Source organism: Cicer arietinum, chromosome 5, assembly GCF_000331145.2.
Source record: "Cicer arietinum cultivar CDC Frontier isolate Library 1 chromosome 5, Cicar.CDCFrontier_v2.0, whole genome shotgun sequence".
Taxonomy (NCBI): Eukaryota; Viridiplantae; Streptophyta; class Magnoliopsida; order Fabales; family Fabaceae; genus Cicer; species Cicer arietinum.
In genome coordinates, this window is record NC_021164.2 from 30314391 (window position 1) to 30335074 (window position 20684).

Sequence of the window (20684 nt, forward strand, 5' to 3'; positions counted from 1 at the left end):
CCAATTTGTCCCCGTGATAATGTGGGAATTGCTAAGTGTTAAGATGTGGAATTATGTATGAATGTGATTGAGTTAGTTTATGTATTTTTGGAAGAGTATGCAGGGAAATCGATTTCCCAATCGATTGGATGGGTTACATGGACTTCCCGAATTTGACATGATCGATTTGCCAATCGATTTTATAATATGTTTTTCAAAACCACTTAAGAAATCGATTTGGAAATCGATTTGGCCATACAAGAATTCAACAAAACTGACAAAATCGATTTGGAAATCGATTGGCATTAAGTCAGAGGCTCAGTTATTCATTCAATCGATTTCCCAATCGATTGAATTAAGCCCAGAGTTCAAATATCACTAAAAACCTTCAGGAAATCGATTTGGAAATCGATTGGCTCAATGGAAATTCTTATTTTGAGTTAGATAACAGATTCCTCAATTGATTTATCAAAGTCTTGGTCAGTTATGTATTACTTGATGGATTGAGAACTTTATTTTGACTTCATTTTTATTTGGCAAGTGTTATATGAACTTTTAAGCATATGAAAACCCTTTTAAGGTGCATGCTTAGTTGAAAGGTTACTTTGTGCATTTAAAACTTAAATGTTATGTGTTAATTGTTAATTTCGGTTGGTGACCCTTTACAACTATTGTGGAAATCTGGGCTTTGCCCTCAGATGAGAGCCAGGACGATCCTATCGGTTCGTACCCTACAGATGGGAATATAGATGGGAATGCTTGACTGGAGCTATGTTAGGAGGATCTCACGGGGAGCGTGGAGATCACTCAGGGTGTATAGCTATAGTTTTTTTTGAAGAATGATCAGATTAGGATGACATAGAGGGAACAAATGTCTTTTTTTGGATTACGTTATTTTGAACTGGAAAACTGTACCTTTACTAATATTGTCAGTATGACATCTTATATAAATAGGTTCCATGTATTATTTGTTTTCGTGTAAATACTTTAGATTCATATTTTTAGAAACTTTTCCGCTGCTTGTAAATTATAATGACTCAATTATTTATCCAAATGTATTTCCTTATTTATTTCTCTGTTTTATTTTAATTTCTTTTGAAAAAAAAAAAATACACCATCGCTTTAAAAATCAGGGTGTTACACTATTCCTCTCTGAGTGAATGCGGCTCCTATTCGTCTCTGATTGGGATGCAGCTTTTTGGAAGGCTATATATATATATACTACATAATAACCTAAGTTATTATAATAATAATAATAATAATAATAATAATAATAATAATAATAATAATAATCCATTATATTAGAGCTAACTCTTGGTTTTATTTTATTTATATCTATATACATATCTATTTATTTTATTTTATTTATTTTTTTGTAAGTTAAATATGGTTAATATTAATAATTTAAATCAATTACTAAAGCAAACACACAGACACACCTAAAGAAATTAGAACACATATTAACACTCATAAAAAAAAAGTATTGTATCATTATACTATTTAAAATAAGGTAATGAGAAATTGGGGTGTTACAATGACAGCTCATCTAGCCATTGAAAATCTAGTTTTCCAATTGTAGCTTTAGTGGATAAGTGTTGTTTAAAGCATAAATGTTCTTGCTTTAAAAATTAGAACGATCTTCGCTTCTGTTTTGAGAAGTGCTGAACTTGAGAACATTTGGCGGCTGCTAGATGTCATGCTTTTCTATGTTTCGTGTGCATACTACTAAGAGGTGCAATTGTTGTGTCTTATCACGTATGTCATGGTTGTACTTGTTGCTTTATCAATCTGGGGATTGATCTTGCTTGTTTGATCATGGTGCATAGCTTTTTCCTTGGTTAATCTTTTTGAAATGGATATTTCTGATATGATCTTTCTTTTTGGAAGGGTTTATTAGCAGATCAAAATCAATCTTGTCTTATTTCCCTTTTACGAGCAGAAACACTCTTGGTTTGATAAAATTGAAGGCTGTGAAGAACAATCTTCATTTTTCCAGAATTCTGTTTTTATTAACCAGAATGTTCTTGGATTATCATAATGATCTTGCTTCTTCCAACATGATCTTTTGTTGATATTTTTAATATGTATACCTTTAATTAATACACTCAAAAACACATGTTAAACAACAAAATACTTTTTAGAATCATAATTAAAAGTTTAATTTAGATGGAGCCACCCTTAGGAGGAAAGGACCATCAATGAGATGAAACCGCCTCTTGGTTCTCAAGAATTTGTATTTTTACTTGTTTGATATTCTATGATGATTTTAAAGATTTATATCTGAACGACTAAATTGTAAGTTTTAAATGATTTTATATGTGTACGTTTTACTTGAGAAATATCCATATTTGAGATAGCATTGCTTAACATAATTCCCATAAGATTGTAAAATAATTATTCGTGTCTTTTTGTGTTTCCCTTCTTTATGGTGATTTTTGCTTCCTCACTAAGTCTTTGTTACTTACCCCTTCATGTTGTTTATTTTTTTTGTTCAGATTCACATGCAGCCGAGTAGCAAGCTGTTAGTAGATTCAAGTCTCGACCATTTTTTTGTAAAGTATGATGTAATTTGCAACTATTTTGAGTCTAGAATGTCTTTTTGGGAAATGTATTAAACAATTAGATTATACTCTTTGAAATATAAATAGACTGAGTTAATACTGTAAACAGGGATCTGATAAATTTGGGAATGTTGAAGTTATAGAGGATACTTTGTTGAAATTTCGAGAAAAATTATATATATATTTTTTGAAATAGTTATTGAGAACGATTTAGTGGTTTAATTGTAAGTTAGTTGATAGGGTTGCTAGACTAGGAGTATAGCTTATGTGCCAGTCACGATATTTAGTTTTTGGGTCGTGACAAAGTTGGTATCAGAGCTCGGTCGTAGATCCAAAAATAGCCTCAAACATAGGGTGATAATATATTCTTGTAAGTAAACTGTGTACCCGGGCACAACTTACTCGCAATGGCTATTAGCACTCTATGAGAGTTGCATTTGTTTTTTGAGTCTGTATTTACATTCATCATCACTATCTTTCCATATTTTCTTTCCACATTTTCTTGTCGTCTTGTTCAATTTTTTATCAATGTCCTTTGATTAGGTGAGAATGCCACCCAAGACTAGGAATCCAACTATAATGGATATTGCTGATGAGTCAATTGCCCAAGCCCAAGGTGCTCGTCAACGAGGTCATGTTTCAGTTTGTGCTTGAAATAGGCGTAGAGCTAATGCTGGCGGGCATGGCTTTGATGCCGATGTTGAGGTACCTAGGAGGAGGCACATAAATCCAACCACATAATAGTTTGTCGCTGGTATGCAGGGATTACAACAGGTTATGCAACAACTTGTTGGGGTTGTCGTCGGACAACAACCAGAGGGTGATCAAAGGCATGAAAATCCCAATGGTCAACAAGAGGTTAGACAAGTTGAGCATCAGACGACTGCTGCAACGAGGGGTATCGAGGTTACTTTACAAGACTTCATGAAGCTTATACCCCCTACTTTTTATGGTTCTAGTGCAAATGAGGACCCACAACTATTCATTGATAGTGTAGAGCGGCTTTGGAAAGCAATGGGTTGTTCTGAAGTAAGAGCAGCAGAGTTGACTTCATTTTAGCTAATAGGTGCAACACATGATTGGTTTGATATAATGTCACGTGGTAGGCAAGTGGGGTCACCTCCGTTAGCATGGAAAGAGTTATCTCAGTTGTTCATGGCTCGTTTTCTTCCTGAGAGTGTTAGAGCTGGATTAGCTCATGAGTTTGAACGATTAGAGCAAACGGAAGATATGACAGTTTCATAGTATAGTGCTCGTTTTACACAGCTCTCTGGACACGCTCCTTACCCTATAATTGAGGACATGCGTGTTAAGAGGTTCGTCATAGGATTGAAGGATTACTTATTCAGATCAGTGGTTGGGTATAATTGTTCTACTTTTGCTGAGGTTTTGAGTTTGACACTTCAGATTGAGCAACGACAAAAGAAAAAAGAAGGTAATAGACGAGATTCACGGAAAAACAAAGGGTTGAAGGATCTTACAATAACTATCTGAATTGCGGTGGTGGATCTATGTTTGGTTAGCAGGGGCAACAAAGACTCATGTCTCAATGACGTGGTCATAGCGGGCAATCTTCTGGAACACTATAGAGTCGTAGATCAGATTCTAGAGCAACATCACAATCCACTTTCCCTTAGAGACATTCCAATGTTTTAGTTACACAATGTTCTATTAGTGGTAGGTTTCACTTTATAAACTGTTCTAGATACGGTATGGTGTGCTATCAATGTTGCCAAGTAGGCCACATCAAGAGGGATTTTCCTATACACACGACACATTCATCCTTTAGTTATGCATCCACACCAACATCTTTGGCATCTTCTCAGGCTCATTATGCATTTGTGCGACAAAGTTGAAATTCTTATATTAGAGGTTCAAGAATATCTCAACAGAGAGGTAGAGGATTTGGTGGAAGAGGTCTGATACTAGCTGGAAGAGGTTAGGCTCGAGTGTTTGCTTTGACTCGTCATGATGCTCAGATATCCGATGCAATAGTTACAGGTATACTTTCTATTGGTACCAAAGGTGCTCATGTTTTGTTTGATCTTGGAGCTACACATTAATTTGTATCCTCGCGGTTTGCTACTCGACTTGGTAAATCTTCATATTTTCTAGAAGAAGCTTTAGTTGCGGCTACACCTGTTGGAGGAAATTTGGTTGCTAACTCATTGTATCGTTCTTGTGATAACACTATTAAGGGCAAGGTGATGCCAATTGATTTAGTTGTTATTTACTTGATAGATTTTAATGTGATTTTGGGTATGGATTGGTTGGCTTTTCATCATGCAAATTTGGATTGTCATAACAAGTTTATTTTTAGCCCATGTACAAATTCGTCCAGCCATAGTTGATGATATCAAGGAAGCTCAAAGACAAGACTCATACTTGGTGAATATGGTAAATAATGTTCAGAATGGTAAAATTTTTGTTTTTTTTTAATTGATTCTAATGCTCTCTTGAGGTTGAAGTCTCGATTGTGTATTCCAAATGTTGGGGGCTTATGGAGGAAAATTTTAGAGGAGGCTCATCATTCTTCGTATACTATTTACCTAGGTTCTAACAAGATGTATCAAGACTTGAGATAATTGTATTGGTGGGAGGGGATGAAGTGAGACGTAGCAGATTTTGTGTCTAAGTGCTTAGTGAGTCAACAAGTAAAGGCTGAACTTCAAAAGCATGCATGATTACTTCAACCTGTTAAAATACCTGAATGGAAGTGGGAACACATCACTATGTATTTTGTCATAGGATTACCACAAACCCAAAAAGGTTATGACTCGGAGTGGGTGATTATAGATCGGTTGACCAAATCTACACAATTCTTGCATGTGAAGACTACTTATGCTCCATCTCAATATGCTAAACTTTATTTAGATGAAATCGGCTTTTTGCATGGTGTACCGGTGTCTATTATTTCTGACCGTGGGGCCCAATTCACTGCTCAATTTTGGAAGCCGCTCCAAACTTTAATAGGAACTCGTTTGAAGCTTAGCACGTCTTTTCATCCTCAAAAAGATGGTCGGTCTGAAAGGACTATACAGATATTGGAAGATATGCTTCCTACTTGTGTTCTCGAGCTTGGAGGTAATTAGGATAAAAGTTTTTCCCTTGATAACTATTATTGCATGCAAATTCCATCAAGGGAAAATGTTGATCCTTACTACCTCCAAGATCGAGAACACAAGCACGAAGCATATCTTCCAATATCTATGTAGTCTTTTCAGACTGGCTATCTGTTTTAGGATGAAAAGCCGTGCTAAGTTTCAAACGAGTTCCTAATGAAGTTTGGATCGAATTCCAAAATTGAGTAGTAAATTGAGTCCCTCGGTCAGAAATAATAGACACTGGTACACAATGCAAAGAGACAATTTCGCCTAAATAAAGTTTAGCATATTGGGATGCAGTATAAGTAGTCTTCACATGCAAAAAGTGTGCAGATTTGGTCAACCAATCTATAATCACCCACAATGAGTCATAACTGTAAGACCCATAATTTTAAAGTACACTTTATGTATTTTTATGTATTTTGGATTTTGGGCTCGGAGGCTTTTTAGCCAAAGTTAATAATATTTTGAAGTTTATATGATCAAAAAGTTATTTTGATGTCGTTTGGAATTACTCGTCGATGAATAAATTAAATTAACTGCGGTGAATCCTTTACGGAGAATTTAATGCGTTACGGGTGAAACGGTAATTTAACAAATATCTAGATATTTTGAGATATTTGTTAAGTTATATTTAATATATAATTATGTTTGGTTGGAGGGAAAAAGAAAGGAAAATAGAAGGAAGGAAAGGGAAAAGAAAAGGATATAAAAAGGAAAGAAGGAAAAAGGATGAAAGGAAAAACAAAGGAAAGAAAAAGAAAGGAAGGAAAATCTGATTTTTCCATCTTCTTCCTCTGTCACTCACGCGCACCAATTTCCTTCTTCTCCTCCATTTTCGTCCTTCTTTGCTTTCTTTCTTCAAGTTTAGAAACCCAAAGCTTGGTGAGTGTTAGGATATGGATTTCTTAACTTCACTCTTCCTCTTTGATTCGAAAACGAAGAAAAACGGTATTAGAGATTCAAACACAAATCCCTCTGTTTCTCCTAGATCTAAGCTTCGTTTCGCGAAGAATTAGAAGGAAAAGTTGCTCACTACCATGCTACGGTGCTAGGGGACCAATTTGGAGGCAACGTTGCGAGCGAAGATTTTTACCGATTTTACTCGCGGTACCGGAAACCCACGTTAAAGCTAACGTTAAGGTAAGGGCTCCTTCCAAACTTTTAGTTTGCATTTAGGGACTTATCTGTGATTGTGTGGAAAGGATCTTGTTAGGGTTTGAGTATTGATTTGGGGGAAAACGAATCTAATGCGTTACGGGTAAAACCTTAGAGTTAGGTTTTGTTTATATTGATGAATGTTTCGTGGTAAATGAATTTGAAGTCATTGTGTATGATTATGAGTAAATGAAGTCTGATGTATTTGGGTGTTATGTTGTGTTGATTTGTGTTCGTCGTATTTGACGGGTTCTAAGTTAATATCGATGAAATTTGATGTGTTTTGGTGTGGATTGTGAATTGAATTTGATAAAATGTTTTGAGTTGGTTTTGTTGTGAAATTTGAAAACCATTAGAGTTAAACGAGTATTAAAAATGGGGAATCTTTTAATATCTCGGTTTACTTAATGTGTGTTTGTGAAAATCGTTTAAGTTAACTGGATATTAAGAATGTGGAATCTCTTAATGTCTGGGTTACTTAATGTTGTTTTGAAAAATCGTTTAAGTTAACTGGGCGTTAAGAATGGGGAATCTCTTAATGTCTCGGTTACTTAATGTTTTGTTTTGAAAATCATTAAATTAAATGAGTATTAAGAATGGGGAATCTCTTAATGTCTACTTTACTTAATATTCGTTTCGGAAATCGTTTAAGTTAAAAGAGTATTAAGAATGGGGAATCTCTTAATATCTTGTTTACTTAATATTCGTTTCGGAAATCGTTTAAGTTAAAAGAGTATTAAGAATGGGGAATCTCTTAATATCTTGTTTACTTAATATTCGTTTCGGAAATCGTTTAAGTTAAAAGAGTATTAAGAATGGGGAATCTCTTAATATCTTGTTTACTTAATATTCGTTTCGGAAATCGTTTAAGTTAAAAGAGTATTAAGAATGGGGAATCTCTTAATATCTTGTTTACTTAATATTCGTTTCGGAAATCGTTTAAGTTAAAAGAGTATTAAGAATGGGGAATCTCTTAATATCTTGTTTACTTAATATTCGTTTCGGAAATCGTTTAAGTTAAAAGAGTATTAAGAATGGGGAATCTCTTAATATCTTGTTTACTTAATATTCGTTTCGGAAATCGTTTAAGTTAAAAGAGTATTAAGAATGGGGAATCTCTTAATATCTTGTTTACTTAATATTCGTTTCGGAAATCGTTTAAGTTAAAAGAGTATTAAGAATGGGGAATCTCTTAATATCTTGTTTACTTAATATTCGTTTCGGAAATCGTTTAAGTTAAAAGAGTATTAAGAATGGGGAATCTCTTAATATCTTGTTTACTTAATATTCGTTTCGGAAATCGTTTAAGTTAAAAGAGTATTAAGAATGGGGAATCTCTTAATATCTTGTTTACTTAATATTCGTTTCGGAAATCGTTTAAGTTAAAAGAGTATTAAGAATGGGGAATCTCTTAATATCTTGTTTACTTAATATTCGTTTCGGAAATCGTTTAAGTTAAAAGAGTATTAAGAATGGGGAATCTCTTAATATCTTGTTTACTTAATATTCGTTTCGGAAATCGTTTAAGTTAAAAGAGTATTAAGAATGGGGAATCTCTTAATATCTTGTTTACTTAATATTCGTTTCGGAAATCGTTTAAGTTAAAAGAGTATTAAGAATGGGGAATCTCTTAATATCTTGTTTACTTAATATTCGTTTCGGAAATCGTTTAAGTTAAAAGAGTATTAAGAATGGGGAATCTCTTAATATCTTGTTTACTTAATATTCGTTTCGGAAATCGTTTAAGTTAAAAGAGTATTAAGAATGGGGAATCTCTTAATATCTTGTTTACTTAATATTCGTTTCGGAAATCGTTTAAGTTAAAAGAGTATTAAGAATGGGGAATCTCTTAAATTGATTTGGCAATCGATTGGCTCAGCAAAAGTACTTATTTTGAGTTAGATAATCGATTGCTCAATTGATTTATCAATGCTTTGGTCAGTTATGTATTACTTGATGGTTTGAGAACTTCATTTTGAGTTCATTGTTAATTGTCAAGCATTATATGAACTTTTAGCATATGGAAAATCCTTTTAAGGTGCATGCTTAGTTGAAAGGTTATTTTGTGCATTTAAAACTTAAATGTTATGTGTTATCTGTTAATTTCGGTTGGTGACCCTTTACAATTATTGTAGAAATCTGGGCTTTTCCCTCAGATGAGAGTCAGGACGATCCTACCGGTTCGTACCCTACGGACGGGAATGGAGATGGGAACGCTTGACTGCAGCTACGTTAGGAGGATCTCACGGGGCGCGTGGAGATCACTCAGGGTGTATAGTTTTTGGTAGGATGATCAGATTAGGTTGATGTATAGGGACTAGACGTCCTACTTTTTGGGTTGGAGTATTTTGATTTGGAAAACTGTACTTATACTAATATTGTCAGTTTGACATCTTATTTGAATGGGTCTCATGTACCATTTGTTGTTGTGTAAATGCTTTGGATTTATATTTGGAGAAAATTTTCCGCTGCTTGTAAATTATAATGACTCAATTATTTATCCAAAGGCATTTTCTTGTGTATTTCTCTGTTTCAGTTGAACTTCTTTTGAAAAAAAAAATACACTCTCACTTTGAAAAACGGGGTGTTACATTGTGGTATCAGAGCTTTGGTTTAGTTTTCTTTGGGAGCTGTGGAACCTTGGTTATAGATTGTAGGTCGACCTATAAGTTGGGAGTTGTCATCTGATCATGTGTCGGTTTAGGTGACTTGAGTTGTCAAGTCCAATATATTTTTTTTGTGTTGTTTTAGTCGGATGTTAGTTTGGAGTTATTTGAAGTAGTGTTAAGACTCTACTTGATGATGGTTTTATAGGAACCCAGAAGGAATGACGCTCCGAGAGCCAACGCTAGGAATGACCAAATGGCGGAGGCTATGAACAACATGGCTGCTTCTGTCGCTGCACAGACCGCTGCCAAGACTCAACGGGATCTTGAAAAGAGGGGAAGAGAGATCCGTGCTGTAGAGTCAAGAGGGTTAGAAGACTTCCTTCGTTACAATCCTCCTAAGTTTAAGGGGGATGAAAATTCAGAGAAGGCGGATCAATGGATCCAAGAAGTGGAGAAGATCTTTGAAATGATAAATTGCCAGGCTGGAGTGAAGGTCAGCTATGCCACGTATATGTTGCTAGGGGATGCTGAATACTGGTGGAGGAGTGCAAGGTTGTTGATGGGAGCAGCCCACGAGGAGGTGAACTGGGAATCGTTCAAAAGAAAGTTTTTAGACAAATACTTTCCGATGAGTACCAGGACTAAGTTGGGTGACGACTTTCTGAAACTTCACCAGGGGAGCCTGACTGTGGGCGAGTATGCTGCTAAATTTGAATCACTATCGAGGCATTTCAGGTTCTTCCGTGAAGAAATTGATGAACCGTTCATGTGTCATCGTTTCCAAGACGGATTGAAGTATGAGATTCAAGATTCCGTCTTACCTTTGGGAATTCAACGTTTCCAAGCACTGGTAGAGAAATGTAGAGAAGTGGAAGATATGAAGAACAAGAGGGCTAGCCGAGTTGGGAATTTTAATTCGGGAGGCCCTAGTCGGGCGACTTATCAGAATAGGGGAAAACAAGTGGCTAAACCTTATAATCGCCCCCAGAATAACAACGGTGGACCGAGTCGCCCAGGGAACCAGAATTTCGGAAGGCAAATGGGGCAAGTGCTTCGATGTTTCCGATGTGGGAAAGAAGGACACTATGCTAGTGCTTGTACCACTAACATCCCCATCTGTCACAATTGTCAGAAGTCGGGGCACATGGCAAGGGAGTGCACGGCTCCAAAGGTGGAACCAGTGGTGAATGTAGCTAGGGCTACCCGTCCTACTGCTAGAGGACGCATTTATTGTGTGAATGCTGAAGAGGGAAATCCATCTGGTAATCTGATTCAGCGTGATTGTGAGATTGCAGGTAACACTCTAACTGCACTCTTTGATTCGGGGGCAACCCATTCCTTCATTGCTATGGACTGTGTGAATCGCTTGAAGTTATCTGTGTCTGCTTTACCTTTTGATTTGGTTGTTTCCACGCCTGCTAAGACCTTAACCGTAAATTCAGCATGTTTACATTGTCGAATGACTATTCAGAATAGGGATTTCTTGGTTAATCTAATTTGTTTACCGCTACAATCACTCGAGGTCATCCTCGGTATGGATTGGATGTCTTATCACTATGTGATCTTGGATTGTGCTCGGAAATTGGTTCTTTTCCCCGAACCAGGAGTTGTTAAGTATTTAGCTGCTAACAAACTCCGAGTGTCGCTAAGTGAAGGGACTCATGAGTTTTTGTCTCTAGCAAATGTAGAGGCAAAGATAAATGTGGAAATAGAAGATGTGATACTTGTCAACGAGTATCGGGATGTATTTCCAACGGAAATTCCAGGATTGCCACCGGTAAGAGAAGTGGAATTCTTCATTGATTTGCACCCAGGAACGGGACCCATTTCAATGGCACCTTATCGAATGTCGCCATTGGAATTAAATGAGCTCAAAGGCCAAATTGAAGACTTGTTGGAGAAGAAATTCATCAGACCAAGTGTATCACCATGGGGTGCTCCAGTTTTGCTAGTTAAGAAGAAGGACGGAAGCTCGCGCCTATGTGTGGATTATAGACAGCTCAACAAGGCAACTATCAAGAATCGTTATCCTTTGCCACGAATCGATGATTTGATGGATCAATTGAGAGGGGCCGCGATATTTTCGAAGATTGACTTGAAGTCGGGTTACCATCAGATCCGAGTAAGGGAAGGAGACATTCAGAAAACAGCTTTCAGAACCCGCTACGGACATTATGAATACCTGGTTATGCCGTTCGGAGTTACCAATGCACCGGCAATTTTCATGGACTACATGAACAGGATCTTTAATTCGTTCCTTGATAAATTCGTGGTGGTATTCATTGATGATATATTGATTTATTCAAGGACCGAAGAAGAGCATGGAGAACATTTGCGACAAGTTCTTGAGATTTTACGCGAGAAGCGATTGTATGCCAATCTGTCGAAGTGTGAATTTTGGCTAGAGAAAGTGAATTTCTTGGGACATGTGATAACCAAGGAAGGAATCGCTGTAGATCCGGCTAAGATTGAGGCGGTTCTTGCTTGGAAACAGCCTCAGACTGTCACTGACATACGAAGTTTTGTGGGACTGGCAGGGTACTACAGGAGGTTTATCGAAGGTTTTGCTAAGATTGTGACTCCACTGACACAACTCACTAGAAAGGATCAACCGTTCGCATGGACAGAGAAGTGTGAGGAAAATTTCCAGTTACTAAAGAGAAAGTTGACGACCTCACCTGTATTGGTATTACCGCAATCAGAAGAACCCTATGAAGTTTATTGTGATGCATCTCACCAAGGGTTAGGATGTGTTCTGATGCAACACAAGAAAGCTGTGGCTTATGCCTCGAGACAATTGAAGATTCACGAAAGGAACTATCCTACTCATGATTTGGAGCTTGCCGCGGTTGTTTTTGCATTAAAGATCTGGAGGCATTATTTATATGGGTGCACGTTCACCGTGTTCAGCGACCATAAGAGCTTGAAATATTTGTTTGATCAGAAGGAGTTGAACATGCGCCAGAGACGATGGATGGAGACTCTCAAGGATTTTGATTTCACACTGCAGTACCACCCTGGGAAGGCCAATGTAGTGGCTGATGCGTTGAGCAGAAGAAGTGTATCGGTGTCTTCACTGATTATGGCTAGACAACAAGAGTTGTGGGAAGCTTTTAGAGACTTGCACTTGAACGTAGAGTTTGCACCGGGAATTTTGAAATTCGGAATGATTAAGATCTCGAGTGGATTACTTGAAGACATTGCGAATTCTCAGGATGACGTCTTAATTCAAGAGAAGAGGAATCTAATAGTACAAGGGAAGACGACTGAGTTCAAGATTGGGGCTGATAATGTTTTGCGGTGTAATGGTAGGATTTGTGTACCAGAAATTACAGATATGCGGAAAACGATTTTAGAAGAGGCGCATAAGAGTAAGCTGAGTATTCATCCTGGGGCAACAAAGATGTATCAGGATTTGAGGCAGAATTATTGGTGGCCAGGAATGAAGAAACATGTGGCGGAATATGTATCCACTTGTCTAACTTGTCAGAAAGCGAAGGTGGAACATCAGCGACCTGCTGGAATGTTGCAACCTTTAGATATACCTGAATGGAAGTGGGACAGCATTTCCATGGATTTTATAACCGGATTACCAAAGACAAGGAGAAAGAATGATTCCATATGGGTGATAGTGGATCGACTAACTAAATCTGCTCACTTTTTGCCGGTAAGGACCACCTATAAGGTAGATCAGCTAACGGAGATCTACATTGCTGAAATTGTGAGGTTACACGGGGTACCATCGAGCATTGTATCAGACCGTGATCCGAAGTTCACATCGCATTTTTGGGGAGCATTGCACGAAGCGTTGGGAACGAAGCTACGATTGAGTTCAGCTTACCATCCACAATTATATTTTTTTGGGGAGCATTGCACGAAGCATTGGGAACGAAGCTACGATTGAGTTCAGCTTACCATCCACAAACGGACGGACAGACTGAAAGGACGAATCAGTCCTTGGAAGATCTGTTGAGAGCATGTGTATTAGATGATAGGGGAAGCTGGGATGATGTACTTCCGTTAATTGAATTCACTTACAACAATAGTTTCCACGCAAGTATTGGAATGGCACCATATGAGGCTTTATATGGGCGCAAGTGTCAAACGCCCTTGTGTTGGTATAAAGACGGTGAGAATATGATTGTCGGACCAGAGATGGTGCAACAGACTACGGCTAAGGTGAGGAAGATCAAGGAGAAAATGAAGGTTTCACAAGATCGTCAGAAGATTTACGCGGACAAGCGTCACAGACTTCTGGAATTCGAACAGGGTGACCATGTATTTCTGAGAGTCACACCTACTACTGGAGTAGGTAGAGCCTTGAAATCGAAGAAGTTGACTCCGAAATTTATTGGACCATATCAGATTTCTGCACGAATTGGGCCGGTTGCTTACCGGATTGCATTACCTCCGATACTGTCCAATATTCATGACGTATTTCATGTGCCACAATTGAGGAAATATCTCGCAGATCCATCTCATGTGATCGAACTAGACACAATCCAGCTAAAGGATAACCTGTCGTTCGAAGTACCACCTGTGAGAATTGATGACCGAAAGATCAAGCGATTGAGGACTAAGGATGTTTCATTGGTCAAGGTGATCTAGAACCTAATTACTGGAGATGCGACTTGGGAATTAGAGAGCAAGATGAGAGAACAACACCCAGAGTTATTTATCGACGCATAGTTTCGAGGACGAAACTAATTTTAGGGGGGTAGTAATGTAAGACCCATAATTTTAAAGTACACTTTATGTATTTTTATGTAATTTTGGATTTTGGCTCGGAGGCTTTTAAGCCAAAGTTAATAATATTTTGGAGTTTTATAATCAAAAAATTAAATTAACTGCGGTGAATCCTTTACGGAGAATTTAATGCGTTACGGGTGAAATGGTAATTTAACAAATATCTAGATATTTTGAGATATTTGTTAAGTTATATTTAATATATATTTATGTTTGGTTGGAGGGAAAAAGAAAGGAAAATAGAAGGAAGGAAAGGGAAAAGAAAAGGATATAAAAAGGAAAGAAGGAAAAAGGAAGAAAGGAAAAACAAAGGAAAGAAAAAGAAAGATAGGAAAATCTGATTTTTCCATCTCCTTCCTCTGTCACTCACGCGCACCAATTTCCTTCTTCTCCTCCATTTTCGTCCTTCTTTGCTTTCTTTCTTCAAGCTTAGAAACCCAAAGCTTGGTGAGTGTTAGGATAAGGATTTCTTAACTTCACTCTTCCTCTTTGATTCGAAAACAAAGAAAAACGGTTGAAAATCATTAAGTTAAATCGGTATTAAGAACGGGGAATCTCTTAATGACTTATTTAATTAATGTTGTTTGAAAGTCGTTTCGGTAAATGAGTATTAAGAATGGGGAATCTCTTAATATGACTGTTTGCTTAACGTTTTGTTTTGAAAATCATTAAGTTAAATCGGTATTAAGAACGGGGAATCTCTTAATGACTTATTTAATTAATGTTGTTTGAAAGTCGTTTAAGTAAATGGGTATTAAAAATGGGGAATCTTTTAATACCTCGGTTTACTTAATGTGTATTTGAGGAAAATGTTTAAGTTAACTGGGCGTTGAGAATGGGGAATCTCTTAATGTCTCGGTTACTTAACTATCGTTTTTGAAAATCGTTTCGGTAAATGAGTATTAAGAATGGGGAATCTCTTAATATGACTGTTTGCTTAACGTTTTGTTTTGAAAATCATTAAGTTAAATCGGTATTAAGAACGGGGAATCTCTTAATGACTTATTTAATTAATGTTGTTTGAAAGTCGTTTAAGTTAAATGGGTATTAAAAATGGGGAATCTTTTAATATCTGCATTTGCTTAACGATTGTTGTGAATGGAGTCTGTGTATGCTCATGCATTTCATTGGTAAATTGTGTTGACCCGTGATAGGTGACACCTCGGTAAACTGTACTGACCCGTGATAGGTGGTACATTTACGATTTATATTTTTGGTGAATTGTGCTGACCCGTGATAGGTGGCACCTTGGTAAATTGTACGGACCCGTGATAGGTTGTACGTTTGCGATTTATATTTTAGTAAATCGTGTTGACCCGTGATAGGTGACACTTCGGTAAACTGTACTGACCCGTGATAGGTGGTACATTTACGATTCCCGCTTTTTCTTTTAGTAAATCGTGTTGACCCGTGATAGGTGACACCATGGTAACTGTACTGACCCGTGATAGGTGGTACATTTACGATTTACATTTTTGGTGGATTGTGCTGACCCGTGATAGGTGGCACCTCGGTAAACAGTACTGGTCTGTGATAGGCGGTACGTTTACGATTCCCGCTTTTTCTTTTAGTAAATCGTGTTGACCCGTGATAGGTGACACCATGGTAACTGTACTGACCCGTGATAGGTGGTACATTTACGATTTCCGCTTTTTCTTTTAGTAAATCGTGTTGACCCGTGATAGGTGACACCATGGTAACTGTACTGACCCGTGATAGGTGGTACATTTACGATTTCCGCTTTTTCTTTTAGTAAATCGTGTTGACCCGTGATAGGTGACACCTCGGTAAACTGTACTGACCCGTGATAGGTGGTACGTTTATGATTTACGCTTTTTAGTAAATCGTGCTGACCCGTGATAGGTGGCACCTCGGTAATTGGTACTTTGGCCTGCGATAGGCGGTACAATTATGATTTACGGCCCTTCGAGGAGGGTTTTGGTTTGGAATTCCGAGTCCATGCATTTTGGCATATACGCATTGCATTAGGGTGCTTGGCACGCGAGTCGTATTTGATTTGAGTTTATGATTGAGTGATTTGAATTTGATTTATCGTGTTAATTGCGTTGAAAATGCTAAGTGTTATGTGTTGATTATTGTGTGTAAGTATGATGGTTATCGAGATCCCAATTGCCGTGGTAATCGCGTAGAAATTGCTAAGTGTTCGTGGTGATTGTGTGGGCTTTGCTAAGTGTTAAGTTTTGGAGTTATGTGTGAGTGTGATTGAATTAGTTTAAGTATTTTTGGAAGAATAAGCAGGGAAATCGATTTCCCAATCGATTGGATGAGTTGCAGGAAGTTCACTATTTTAACCTAATCGATTTGCCAATCGATTGTATAAATATATCTTTCAAAATCTTTTAAGAAATCGATTTGGAAATCGATTGGCAGAGAGGCAGGAACTCAGCAAAACTGCCAAAATCGATTTGGAAATCGATTTGGCAACACAGGGACTCATCAAAACTGACAAAATCGACTTAGAAATCGATTTGGTCATGCAGAAACTCAGCAGAACTGACCAAATCGATTTGGCAATCGATTGGCTCAGCAAAAGTACTTATTTTGAGTTAGATAATCGATTGCTCAATTGATTTATCCATGCTTTGGTCAGTTATGTATTGATGGTTTGAGAACTTCATTTTGAGTTCATTGTTAATTCGCAAGCAATATATGAACTTTTAGCATATGGAAAATCCTTTTAAGGTGCATGCTTAGTTGAAAGGTTATTTTGTGCATTTAAAACTTAAATGTTATGTGTTATCTGTTAATTTCGGTTGGTGACCCTTTACAATTATTGTGGAAATCTGGGCTTTTCCCTCAGATGAGAGTCAGGACGATCCTACCGGTTCGTACCCTACGGACGGGAATGGAGATGGGAACGCTTGACTGCAGCTACGTTAGGAGGATCTCACGGGGCGCGTGGAGGTCACTCAGGGTGTATAGTTTTTTGTAGGATGATCAGATTAGGTTGATGTATAGGGACTAGACGTCCTACTTTTTGGGTTGGAGTATTTTGATTTGGAAAACTGTACTTATACTAATATTGTCAGTTTGACATCTTATTTGAATGGGTCTCATGTACCATTTGTTGTTGTGTAAATGCTTTGGATTTATATTTGGAGAAACTTTTCCACTGCTTGTAAATTATAATGACTCAATTATTTATCCAAAGGCATTTTCTTGTGTATTTCTCTGTTTCAGTTTAATTTCTTTTGAAAAAAAAATACACTCTCACTTTGAAAAACGGGGTGTTACAATAACCCTTTTAGGTTCGTGGTAATCATATGAAAAAATCTATAGCGATGCCTTCCCACTTCCACTCAAGTATTTCAACAGGTTGAAGTAACCCTCGCATGCTTTTAGTGCTCATCCTTTACTTGTTGACACTAAGAACTTAGAGACAAAATTTGCTATGTATCTCTTCATCCCTTTGTTGGACTTTAGTCCTTTGAATCCTAATTTTGACACAATTAACAAACATACAATGTTCATACATCATATGATAAATCTAATATTTGAATTGAGCAAGATTTCAGGAACAACAATCCAATCCTACACACTTGGAACATATTGCTTGGAACACAAGAAATCAACAAAAGTTGATTTTTGACTGAGTAAATCGATTGGGAAATCGATTTCATAACAAGGGTGTAAGGAAACACAACTGTTTGTGATGGTATAATCGATTGGGCAATCGACTGACTAAATTAGAAATGAAAACTGCACAAGTCAGTGGCACCCTGTTTTACAAGCTAATCGATTGACGAATCGATTATACATTTCACAAAGTAAACCTGATTGAAATAAATCGATTGGGAAATCGATTGTACAAGTCACAGTGACACTCCAGTTTTGAGGGTAATCGATTGGCAAATCGATTGCTTAAATACTATTTACAAAATAACTTTCCCTGTGACAAACACAATCGATTGGACAATCTATTGTGTGAAATTTCAATCAAGTTAAGTTTGGTTGCAATCGATTGGGAAATCGATTGAACTAAACCCCAGGTAAGAACGTTTTCAGACAAATACATACAAATCGATTGGCACGTCGATTAACATCAAAATAGCTGAGTCACTGACTTAAACACAATCGATTGGCAAATCGATTGAAAGAACTTTTTGAAAATCACAGTGAACTCTGAGCTTGTGGCCAAATCGATTCTGAGTATTTGTTAATCGATTATGAAAACTTAATAAATCGATTACGAAATCGATTGGTATGTGTTTTACTTTGAACATAACATCTGCAATCGATTACGAAATCGATGCATATAAGTCTTAACATAATCACTGAAAAATGTTGTTTAAAGAATCGATTGGTAAATCGATTGGCTTATGTAGTTTCAAGATTCAAGAAAAACAAGACACGCGATAATCGATTGGCAAATCGATTAGACCTATTTTTATTACTTTAAGAAATCGATTGGCAAATCGATTTATTAAGATGTTTTTCAGAAACTATATAAATTGTCTTCAATCATTCTTTCAATAACAATCTGATAAACACTTTGAATATTCTTGATATACAAAAGAACTCTCAACAACACATTGTTAACATACTGAGATTGCTTTTTCAGATCACAGCCAAAGAGATTATCAACAATCAATAAGAGAGCTGGAAAAGTGATCTTGAAAGACAAGGTTCTCATGAACAATCCTTGAATATCCAGATTCGTGAGAAGTCACATTGACCAAGATTGAAGACTTCTTTCTTTGTTCTTCCTTTATTCAGTTTGTAATAATACTTTGAAAAGAAACGAAAGCGAGAAAAGCCAGCTTGAAACTGGTGGCTACTTTCTTGGGTGAGAGAGCTCAACAAGAAACAGTCGCACTGTGATTCTGTGTTAGACTGCTGAGTGTCTACAAGGATCAGAGGGTGATCAATAGGAAAGAGATCATTAAGATAGATAGGTTTCGGGGATGAAACTGGACAATCTGTAATTGATTCTTTCTATTGGAGAAGAAAATCTGAAATCCGATTGGATTGTCAGGACTGGATGTAGGTTGTCTCGTTGACAACTGAACCAGGATAAATTCTTGGTGCAATCTTCTCTAACCCTTAACTCCTTTAATTTTCTATCTTGCAATATTTGTATGTGTGATTAATATTAGATGCATGTTAAACATATTCTGTATTGGGTAATATTGTTTAAACTGATAATTTGACTTGCATGCATCTTGGTTAATCTCTTATCCATCTACTTGCAATTGCTAATCTTGTATGCCGCAATTTAATTTCGCTGTGTGTATGAAATTGATTTAATTTCTTAAAGAACTGATACATTCCGATTATTTCGAGGTCATACCAACCAACACCCTTCGCACCAATACAACTCTCTCAAGTCTTGATACATCTTATTCGAACCTAGGTGAATAGATTAAGAAGAATGATGAGCCTCCTCTAAAGTTTTCCTTCTTAAGCCACCAACATTTGGAACACAAAATCGAGACTTCAACCTCTACACACCATTAGAATCAACCGAAAAGTCTGAAATTTTATCATTATGAACATTATTTACGATATTCACCAAGTATGAGTCTTGACTTTGAGCTTCCTTGATATAATCAATTATGTAAGAACAGAGGTGCACCTAAAGGGGGGTGGGGGGATTAGGTGTTTAGAAATTTTCTTGTTTTTAGAGATTTAGTGATCGATTTTTCTGATTTAATATAATGTATGAACAAGATAAGTGGCAGAAAAATAATGAACACAAAGATATTATTGTGGTTCCCCTTATGACAAAGGGTACATCCAGTCCTCTTGCACACCACAAGAGATTTTTCCATTAATGTTAGAATATGTACAAGCCCACCCTAGGATCTCTGCTACAAACTTCTAACACACTTCTTAAGATAGCACACCACTATCTTAGATTACAATACTTAAAGAAAGTATACTACTTTCAATAATTTCAATGATCTTTTTAACAAATGTTCTTGACTAAGAAACTGAGTATAAAAGTTGTACAATGATATCAATCCAATAATATTTCAAGTATACTACATAACATTTCTCAATGATGTGAAAATGTAATGCGAGTACTTGAAATATGAAAAATATCTTTGAGAATATTTCAGAAAGTTGTTCAAAGTTTTACAAGGTTTGGTAGTAGGATTGACTTTGATTAAACTAATGTTATTGGGTATTTATACTCCATAGACATCAATTCAGATCAGTGGCCATCGTTCCTAGAGGTTTGATGAAGAAATGCAATGATCCAGAACCATTTCAGAATTGAAAAATTGCATTGTTTCTAGTTGTATTCGACTACAACTTGTGTGTCATCGAATACACATCCTTTTAACGTTCAGTTTTATTTGAATTTTGAAGCTTGTATTCGAATACACATTCTTGTATTCGAATACAGATGTTTGAACTTGGCCACTGACTTGGTTTTGTATTCGGCTACACCAGGTTGTAGTCGAATACAAATGTGCAGTTTTAGCTACTGACTTAGCACTCATATTCGAACACACTGTCCCGTATTCGAATACAGATGTTCAGTTTTAGCTACTGACTTA

At 36.7% G+C, this 20684-nt stretch overlaps 1 protein-coding gene across 1 annotated transcript; it reads left to right on the forward strand.

Annotated features, from left to right (window-relative positions):
• The first annotated feature begins 3632 nt into the window (after nucleotides 1-3632).
• On the forward strand, nucleotides 3633-20291 carry LOC140920411 (uncharacterized). Its single transcript, XM_073368685.1, has 12 exons — nucleotides 3633-3719; nucleotides 3807-3975; nucleotides 4246-4276; nucleotides 4367-4457; nucleotides 4520-4541; nucleotides 4656-4799; nucleotides 4882-4956; nucleotides 5289-5624; nucleotides 11091-11304; nucleotides 11539-12435; nucleotides 13293-13689; nucleotides 20241-20291. Exons 1-12 carry the CDS (start codon nucleotides 3633-3635, stop codon nucleotides 20289-20291), a joined length of 2514 nt encoding a protein of 837 aa, XP_073224786.1.
• The last annotated feature ends 393 nt before the right edge of the window (nucleotides 20292-20684 follow it).

What these genes read in the sequence shown, in the direction of transcription:
- LOC140920411 (XM_073368685.1), top strand. Translation starts at nt 3,633, where the DNA reads ATGTCACGTGGTAGGCAAGTGGGGTCACCTCCGTTAGCATGGAAAGAG. An exon ending in ATCCGATGCAATAGTTACAG is followed by an intron (nt 4,542 to 4,655) that starts GTATACTTTCTA and finishes CATATTTTCTAG; the next exon opens with AAGAAGCTTTAGTTGCGGCT. An exon ending in GGTAAATAATGTTCAGAATG is followed by an intron (nt 4,957 to 5,288) that starts GTAAAATTTTTG and finishes ATTTTGTCATAG; the next exon opens with GATTACCACAAACCCAAAAA.